Consider the following 9,573-nt stretch of genomic DNA (forward strand, 5'->3'; position numbering starts at 1 on the left):
ACTGGGAGCGCCAGTTGGTACAGGTCCTGCCCTGCATGACAGGGCCAGTGGCCCCCACAGTGATTAGGACAAAATCCAACTGCTCACCCAGGCTGCTGGAGCCTCCCTGCCGTCAGGCCGCCCCACTGGCCCCTTGCCCACTGTGCCCCACTGTCCAAGCGCTCGCCTGCCCTGGGAGGGACCCCTGCAGCTTCCTGTGCCCAGGTGCACGTACCTCTCTTTTCCCATCTGGGCGCCTGCTGACTTTGCACCATGAATTTGAACACCACCCTGCAGATGACCTGGCCTCAGCCCATGAAGTTTCCCTTTCGTCCTCTGCAGGGCACCAGCCCCTAACGCCGTCTGACCGTTTCCCTGCTCACAGGATCTTCCATTTGCTTAACCCCGGAAGTGCGAAGCCTGAGTGAAGAGCGTGCAGGAAACAAGCCCCTGTCCTCGTGGAGGCTACATTCCGAGAGGGGAGGCAGGCAACACACACACAAACGACCCCATAGTATGTCATGCTGCGATGCCGGCTGTGGAGGAAAATGAAGTGAGGCCCGGGGAAAGCCAGAGGCCATGGGGCTGCCGAGGAGGAGCAGGGACGGGGCAGAATTTGCTTAGAGCAGGGCAGGTCACGTCGGACTCTGCGGGCCACTGAAAGGAACTTGGCTTTTATTGGGAGGATGTTAAAGGGTGAGTGACATCCTCTGACCTTTTATAAAAGAAGCAAGAGTCTAGAGAGCCCAGGTAGAAGTGAGGGCAGCAGGTGGAGGCCCCACAGCAGGCTCAGGGAGTGAGCCCACGCCAGGGCGTGGAGCAACTGGAGGCTCCAACAGGGCTGGTGGGCGTGCCGAACGGTGTGCATCACCTTGGAAAGCAGGCAGTTTCTAATACCATGAAGCTCGTCCAGCCCTATGTTTCGCAGTTCCAGTCCTAGGTATCACACTCAAGAGAAGTGAAGACGCCCACAAAGGGCTCTGCAGCAGCGCTGTCCGTGAGAGCTGCATCTGGGGATGCATGAATTGGCCTGTCATTCCAGCATTTTGGGAGGCCGGGGCAGGAGCATCGCTGGAGCCCGGAGTTCGAGACCAACCTGACGCCTCCAGAGGTGGAGACACCTCCCCCCCACCCCCGCCTCCACCTCTACAAAAAAACTGAAAAAGAAATTAGCTGGGTGTGGTGGTATGCGCCTGCAGTCCCAGCATTATCTATATGTTAAACTTCTGTTTTTAATCAGAGTTGCATATCCAAATAATTAAAGAATAACAAGCACAGAGACTAGTGAGGGGCTGGGCCAGATTCTCTACAACCCACATGGCTTCACCCATTTTCCAAATCCCTGGTTTCGTGAGGACCGAGAATGACCATCCCATACTATTCCAGAAACAGCCTGGGGATTCTGAATGTTTCCCGGAGAGTCATTAGGAATTATCCCAGCGGCGCTGGAGTTAAGTGGCTAACTTAAAGTTGGACGACACTGTCTGGAACAGTCGCGTAAGGGATAAGGGTGGAAACTCCGGTACTCACTGCGCTGCCGGCTCCCCGCCCCTCTCCACCGCCCCGCGCGGGCGCGGGCTCCCCGTGTCCCCGCAAGCCGCCGGGGGCGGGCCGGGGCGGGCCGGGGCGGGCCCGGGCGTGGGGGGCCGAAGGAGGAAGCGCGCGGGGCGCCATAAGGAGGAAGCGGGTATTCGGCGGTGTCCGCGCGCCTGGGAGACGCTGCCTCGGCCCGGACGCGCCCGCGCCCCCGCGGCTGGAGAGTGGTGAGTGCCCCCGCGCCCCTCCCGAGGTACGCGCCGAGCCCCAGCCCGGGACCCCTGCCTGCTCGCCTGCCCCGGCGTGGAGCTCAGGGCCCGCCGCCCGCCCTGGGCCCGACCGCGGTGGGAGCCGGAGGAGGGGAAGAGGGGAGGAGGGGGTCAGAGCCTGGCCTCAGCACCGACCCGCGGGCCGCGCCTCGCCCGCCTCCCCTCCGCCCGGGCGCCCTCCTCGGCGCGGCCCGCAGTGCTGAGGGTCGGGTCCGCCTCGGAGGCGGGGAAGGCTTTGTTGTGTCCTCTCCACGTGGCCTGGGGACTCAGGGGAGGGGTACGGGGCGCGGGGAGGGTGGGGGAGGGGCCGAGGCCAGCCCCAGAGAGGAGAAAACCCGCGGGCCTGGCCGGGCGCAAGCCGCCCTTCCCGGCGGATCGGAACCGCCGCCCACACCGTGGTCTTTCCAGCACCGCAGACACCTGCCGGCTCCTCCCGAGCGGAGCTCAGGGCTGACCAAGCGCGGTCAGAGTGGCCGCCCACGGGGACTCGCCCGCGCCTTAGAGCGCTGGCAATGATGTGCGGATCCTCGCTGCTGCTGCTGCTGGGACGCTGCTGAGTGGCTGAATGACCTCAGGGGACCCTGGGAGAGCCGTGAAGCCCTCAGCCACCAAGTGGCTGGGCTGGCAAGGGTTCATTCATTCATTCAACAAATACGAATGTGCAGCTTGTGCTGGGGTCATGATGGCTCTGGTGGGCAGCGAGGGGCCGGCCGGAGGAGCACAGTGCGGGCTCTGTAAGTGGGCTGAGGGCTGGGCCTTCTGGGGCTGGACCGGCCTTCACCTGCAGGCGGGGTTGAGGCAGGTGAGCAGATGGACCCGCCCGGAGCTCTTCCACCTTCGCGTGCTTACACCCCCTTCCTGGAACCTTATCCACACCCCTCAGTCCTCGCTCTTACTGTGGGTTTGCTGCAGAGGATGTGGTTCTTCCACATTCCATTTCCACCCGCGCTGGGCAGGCTCTGAGATGGGGAGAGCTCTCCTGGGCCTGAATGTGTGCCGTCCTGGGGCCCTGCAGTCCCTTGGGAGTGATGACTGAGACCAGATTCCCTGAGCTGGGGTCTTAAGGGCTTGGGGAGCGCAGAGGGATCCTCTGGCATCAGGAGTTGAGGTAGACAGCTCCAGGGAAGCACTGCTGGGAGGAGGACCCTGGCCAAGCCTCTGCCTGCGGCCCGGAGTGTGTGTCCCTGCCCTTTCTGCCCCTCTTGCCCGGGGAGGGAAGAGGAAACCAGAGGTCAGCAGTTCGTGGCTGGGGTTTAAAGGCAGGGATCTCCCAGGACGGGCACAGGGAACATGAGGAAGCAGCTAGTGTCTCTGTTCGTGAGATGTGAGAGTGGCGACTGGGGTGAGGGGTGCAGAGACCTGCCGTGGCTGGGGTGAGGTGCTGTTGGTGCTTCTGGGGAGGTTGGGCAGGACTGACAGGACTGAGGAGGTTGGGCAGGATAGACGGTGGCTATCAGGTGGTCTCAGGGTTGTGCAGGGACTTGCCAGAGAGGGAAGCGGGGCGTGTTCCCAGGATGGTATGGGGTGGGGGGTTCTAGGGGGAGGGTGCCTGAGTGGGAAGAGGTGTCACATGCCCAGCTCAGAGGCCTTGCCTAGGGGTGCGCACAGGCTCAGCTGACGTGAGGATGTTGATGGAAGGACTGAGGGTCCCACTCATTTGCAAGTGAGAATTGCCTGCCCAGCAGCCCCAGCAGTGCCTGGGCCCCTGGACTGACAAGGATGGATGAGGGTGATGGAGGCGGATGGACATTTGATGCTGGAGCCTGCCTTCCAGGCAGAAGGGCCGTGAGTCATCCTCTCTCCAGTGCCAAGTGGAGGGGCTGCGTTATTCGTTTTCAGGGCTGAGCAGGTCCTCGACGTGACCAAGGACTGTGCACGTTGTTTGAGGCGACCCGGAGCACTGGCTCTGTCAGCCCATGAGAGACCTCCCTCTAGAGCTGTGGCCTCTGGAAATGCCTCCTGTGGTTGACATCTGGTCACCACTTGCTGACTGGGGTGTGGAGGGCAGCGCAGGCCTAGAGTGTCCCCGAGAGCAGCTGGGCATCTGCCCCTGCCCATCCCACAGGGCCTCCCACTCACAGGGTCTACTTAGCAGCTCCATGGCTGCCATACCTTGCAGACCGCTCTCCGGCCACATGTATCCTTGCCCCAAGCCAATGACAGGTCTGAAGAAGACACTGATGGAGCTGAAGCGCAGGACAGAGACAAGCACCGGTGTGCCGGACGCTCATGGAGCACTTGATGTGTGCTGACTGGCTCATTTGGACGTCACGGTGGTCAGACTAGGGTAGTATCCCCATTCTCCAGATGGTGAAACTGAGGCAAGGAGAGGCTAAGTAACTTGTCCGAGGTCACAACCGAGGGAGTCGGACTCCAGGGTTTTGGCTCCGAGCATCATGCACGCTGCCCAGACTTCCCCTCCACATGTCACACCTATTAGGCCACCGGGGCTGAGGAGCCTTTCTGTGGCTTCGCTCCCCTCTGAGCCTCTGGGAGGGAGCCCAGGTTCCAAGGCAGCGAGTGATGTGTGCGGGAGAAGGGAAGCTTCCGGGGCAGGGGTTCAGAACCCTCCCAGTGGGGTTTTCCCCAAGAGCCACTGCTGGCAGGTTCCTACATGCCCATCCAGCCCCAGCACAGCCTGCCTCTTTTCCTTCTCTTCCTCCTTTTCTCTTTCTGCCTGCGTTGGTCCAAAATGGGGAAGTTTCACATAAAAGGCAAACGGGCCACAAAGTAGCTATTTCTAGAGGTGCTGCTGCCTTGCAGATTGAATTCTTGGTTGGCTTTTTAGGTGTTTGTTTTCGGGGTCCTTTTCTGTAGAAGAAGCTATCAACGGCCAGGCACAGTGGCTCACGCCTGTAATCCCAGCATGTTGGGAAGCTGAGGTGGTGGGTTACCTGAGGTCAGGAGTTTGAGACCAGCCTGGGCCACATGGTGTAACCCTCTCTCTATTAAAAACACACACACACACACACACACACACACACACAAAATTTAAAAAATAAAATAAAATAGAAGAAGCTATCAACTAAGAAAAGGAGGAAGTGACTTTGGGAGGCTGAGACGGGAGGCTTGCTTGAGTCCAGGAGGTCGAGGCTGTAGTCAGCTGTGATTGCACCACTACACTCCTTGAATCCTATCAGCTTGGCCAGGGCAGGGGTGGGAAGTGGGGTTTTAAAGGGGAAAGACCACCATCTGGATCACAGACCAGACCTGAAAGGGGGCTGGTCACTTTTAGGCACGTAGAGTAACTGGTAAGACACGCTGTCCTAGTGGAAGCCGTGGGTGGCCTCTGTGGCTGCTGTGGCCCCCGGGGAGGAGGAGATACCTGTCTTCTGGGGCTGGGGCTCAGTCTGGCTCCGGGTCCGGGTCACCAGGGAGCTTTCCGCAGAGCATCCTGCCTGGGCTTTGCCTGGTCTGCATGGCACCCCCAGCCTGTGGCTCAACCCGCTTCTGTGCCCACAGCCATGCTGGCGCTGGGGGCAGTCCTTGGCTTCCCTCCTCATTGGCTTAACAAACCCCCTTTCGTCAGAGGAAGGAAAGTGTGTGCTGTGGCCTGGTGGAACAGGCTGGGCTTGGGGGTTCCAAATGCCCCGTGTGCTTGGGGACAGCTGCTGAACCTCCCCACCGCTGTCATGGCCCTTGGCCAAGAGCTTTCATCCGAGGCAGGCAGTAGTTGCTCTATTTCTGTTACGGGGTACCCCTGCATCTGTGTTTGGTTTAATTTGTGTAACTGAATGTCTCATTTTATTTCTCACATTCATTCTGTGAAATTCCCCTGTATCTGGGTGAGTGTTCAGGTGACTACAGCCCTGGGTCCGGGATGGGCGGTGTTCCAGGAGCTCCTGCTTGGGCCTCTCCCATCCTCCCCCAAAACCAAAGAGAAGGGAAAACCCTCTGTAAGTGGATGTCACATGTCAGGTGCTTTTTCTGACACTGCATGTGATCGCACAAGGCAGGGAGTGTCCCCTTTTACAGATGGGGAAGGTGAGATCACATTGCAGGTTCAAAGTCTGACATGACCCGTCCATCTTTACAGCTTCCTTCTCTGGGCTGGGTGTGCCTGAGGGCTTCTTAAAATGCAGATGGACTTGGGGGACTGAGCTTCTCTGGGGTTCCAGTGTTTTTCTAGGGAGAGCCATCTGGGGTCAGGGCCGGGGTGGGGACAGCAGGAGAACAGGACAGGAGTGGCGACCCAGGGCCAGGGAAGGGAGTAGGCAGCGGCAGCATATGGGGGTGGAAAGAAAGGGGCCAGTGGCACGAAGGCCCCTGGGAGGCAGCAGCGCGTCCCTCCTGGGGGTAAGTCCAGGAGGGTGGCCATCCCTGAGGAGCTCTGGTCCTGTGACAGTGAGGCTGGGCCTGAGAGCACCGGAGGCCAGCGGGCAAGTGTACCATCCCCCCAGCCCGGTGGGGCACCACGTGACCAGGCCTCACGTGAGGACTGGGAGTGGCTTCTGCACCGGCTGGCATCTCCCTAGAGACAGGAAGGTGGGGTGCCTCCTGGGTTCAGCTGGGAACTCTGAGCTTTGGGTGCTGGAGGTCACTGTGCTTGGGCTGGCTGCTGCCTGGGCCCAGCTGCCTCTGTGTGTGGAGTCAGTAGAGGGACCACAGCCAGGCCGGGCACTGTCCTGGCCCCGGAACCGAGGCAGGCGTGCTATGAGAAGATAACATTGCCTTGACAACTGTCCCCAGGATCCTTTCAGCAGGCACTTCCTTGCTGTGCCCTGGAAAGGTGGGGTGGCACTCTGGATGACAGCACAGCCTCAGGGTGCTTCTCTGTGGCCCACACGCCCTTCCGGCGCGATGGCCAACTCCGTTCCTGTTTCCCCAAGCCCCACTTCCCCTGAAATCCAGGCAGGGAGAGATGGGGCCTGGCTGTGAGAACCCTGGCCCCAGGTGTCACCATTTCCCCAGAAGCCTTGTTTCTCCCTCTGGGTATCCCTGAGGACCCCTGCAGACATCCAGCCCCAAACCCGGCCGGCTGAGCAGGGAGCCCAGCTGGGGGCCTTGGTGGAAGGGTCGCCCGTGTACTCACACCGGCAGCCAGCCGCTCCTGGGTCATCAGCCCCTCCCTCCGCAGGAGAGGCGAGGCGTTTCTGCCAGGGGCCAGGTGGCATTTCTGCCAGGCAGGGGCACGGCGTTGGCGTGGCACAGGCCCTGCTGTGCTCTGTGAGGGCTCTGCCTGACTTGGACTCTGTCTGGGACGTGGTGACAGGCTTGTTCTTTATTTATTTATTTTTGAGACAAGTCTCGCGTGTCGCCCAGGCTGGAGAGCAGTGGCACAATCTCGGCTCACTGCAAGCTCCGCCTCCCGGGTTCACGCCATTCTCCTGCCTCAGCCTCCTGAGTAGCTGGGACTACAGGCGCCCGCGCCACCTGCACGCCTGGCTAATTTTTTTTTTTTTTTTTTTGGGGGCGGAGTCTGGCTCCGTAACCCAGGCTGGAGTGCAGTGGCGGGATCTCAGCTCACTGCAGCTCTCCGCCTCCCGGGTTCACGCCATTCTCCTGCCTCAGCCTCCCGAGTAGCTGGGACTACAGGCGCCTGCCACCTCGCCCGGCTAGTTTTTTGTATTTTTTAGCAGAGACGAGGTTTCACCGTGTCAGCCAGGATGGTCTCGATCTCCTGACCTCGTGATCCGCCCGTCTCGGCCTCCCAAAGTGCTGGGATTACAGGCTTGAGCCACTGTGCCCGGCCATCAATTTTTTGTATTTTTAGTACAGACGGGGTTTCACCATGTTAGCCAGGATGGTCTTGATCTCCTGACCTCATGATCCGCCCGCCTCAGCCTCCCAAAGTGCTGGGATTACAGGCGTGAGCCACCGCACGGCCCAGCCTTGTTCATTATGACAGAGTCTACAGAGAGTTCAGGGAGGGGCGGACCAGGGGCAGACAGAGGCTCACCAGGGATTGTGGAGTAGCTGAAGGACACCTGCCTTCCGCTGCCAGCCACCACGCCCCACCCAGAAGCCTAGGGCCTGCACACGGGAGGGAGGCAGGACTCCCGGGTCACGGAGGCCGGGAGCATCGGGGTCCACTGACTTCCGGGGCCTGTGGTGGAGCCTCAGACCTCTGGGAGGGGGCCCCAGTCACCCGAAGAGGCCCTTGCCTCCTCATGCCCCCTCCTGCTGGCTGCCTTTTCAAAAACCATTTGTTTGAGACATACTGCACATGCCATAAAATTCACCCATTGAAAGTGTACAGTTCGGTGGCTTAGTATCTTCACAGTGTGCAACCATCACCACCACCTACAGGGAGAACATTTCAGTGCCCCAGAGAGAAGCTCCACGCACACCAGCGAGTCCTCCACAACCCTGGCAGCCCTGATCTGTCTGTCTGGATTTGCATGTTTAGCACCTTTCGTGCTAATGGAATCACACACTCGGTGGCCTTTTGTGACTGACTTCTTTCATGTAGCATATTTTCAAGGGTCGCTCATGTTACAGCAGGTGTCTTTGTTTCATTCATTTTTTATTTTGTATTTTTTGTAGAGACGGGGTCTCACTGCATTGCCCAGGTTTGCCTCAAACTCCTGGGCTCAAGTGATCCTCCTGCCTCGGCCTCCCAAAGTGCTGGCCTTCTCTTGGCTACCAGAGGCAAATTCAAGCAGCACTGGAACTTTTCACTTCGTGGAGCCTGTTTCTCCGTTTTCTCTCTGTGTCTCGGCTTCCCCCGCCCCTGCGTCTGTGTTCTCTTGGTTTCTGGCTTGTCTGTGGCCTGGTGGCATCGGTGATTGATCCTTGGTTTGTGGTCGTATTGTTGCTCATCTTTGTAGGCGGATGACAGAGATGAGTCCTCTGTGGCCAGATTCGGAGAATCTGGATGATTGCACTTCGTTCTCTGTGTCCTTAGCGTCTTTTGAGCTCAATTCGATTCAGAATTTTGTGTCCACCAGGAAGAACAACTCTTTGATACCTGGTGCAGGGAGTTTTCCAGTTTCCGTGTTTACTCTTGCCCTGGGGCTGAAGTTGTAATTCAGAAAGGCCTTTGCCTCTCACTAAGTTAACTTTTCTTGAGTCACTGGGTAAGGTCACGAAGTGTCTTGAATTGGAGGAAATCTATTCTGATTGGTTTGTGATTAGTTTATATAAGTAAATATTTCGAAGATTTGCAGAACATAAGAAAATCCTACTTCTAATAATTTATTTATTTATTTATTATAATTTTTTTTTTTGAGATGGAGTCTCACTCTGTTGCCCAGGCTGGAGTGCAGTAGCGCGATCTCAGCTCACTGCATCCTCCGCCTCCTGGGTTCAAGAGATTCTCCTGCCTCAGCCTCCCGAGTAGCTGGGATTACAGGTGTTCGCCACTACACCTGGCTAATTTTTTTGTATTTATAGTAGAGACGGGGTTTCACTGTGTTAGCCAGGATGGTCTCGATCTCTTGACCTTGTGATCTGCCCCCCTTGGCCTCCCAAAGTGCTGGGATTACAGGCATGAGCCGCCGCGCCCAGCCTATTGTAATTTTTTTTGAGACGGAGTCTTGCCCTGTCACCCAGGCTGGAATGCAGTGGAACGAAACTTGGCTCACTCCAACCTCTGCCTCCCGGGTTCAAGCGATTCTCCTGCCTCAGCCTCCCAAGTAGCTGGGATTACAGGTGTGTGCCACCACGCCCGGCTAATTTTTGTATTTTTATTAGAGACAGGGTTTCACCATGTTGGCCAGGCTGGTCTTGAACTCCTGATCTCAGGTGATCCTCCTGCCTTGGCCTCCCAGAGTGCTGGGATTACAGGCGTGAGTCACTGCGCCCGCTGTACTTCTAATAATTTTAATGCATTAGACTTTAAATTTAA

The 9,573-nt window shown here is 58.4% G+C and overlaps 1 protein-coding gene and 1 long non-coding RNA gene across 4 annotated transcripts in view; one reads left to right on the top strand and one right to left on the bottom strand.

Annotated features, from left to right (window-relative positions):
* Nucleotides 1–634: 634 nt before the first annotated feature.
* LOC108580691 lies at nucleotides 635–1,609 on the bottom strand. The gene is made up of 2 exons (XR_002515291.2): nucleotides 1,510–1,609; nucleotides 635–989 (listed from the first exon to the last, which is right to left on the bottom strand). It is a non-coding gene; the product is annotated as an uncharacterized LOC108580691 (long non-coding RNA).
* A 4-nt stretch (nucleotides 1,610–1,613) lies between these two features.
* Nucleotides 1,614–9,573, top strand: part of BID (BH3 interacting domain death agonist) — a 37,524-nt gene continuing 29,564 nt past the window's right edge. The window contains exon 1 of one of the 3 annotated variants that reach the window (XM_031656495.1): nucleotides 1,614–1,742. Coding sequence is in view for 1 of the 3 variants with exons in the window: in XM_003905195.5 (XP_003905244.2) it covers nucleotides 2,442–2,518 (77 nt within the window). In the remaining 2 variants the exon portion in view is untranslated. Of the gene's footprint in view, nucleotides 1,743–2,086; nucleotides 2,519–9,573 lie in introns of those variants that run through there. The other 2 variants (XM_031656496.1, XM_003905195.5) reach the window with 2 other exon arrangements.

Source organism: Papio anubis, chromosome 16, assembly GCF_008728515.1.
Source record: "Papio anubis isolate 15944 chromosome 16, Panubis1.0, whole genome shotgun sequence".
Classification (NCBI taxonomy): domain Eukaryota; kingdom Metazoa; phylum Chordata; class Mammalia; order Primates; family Cercopithecidae; genus Papio; species Papio anubis.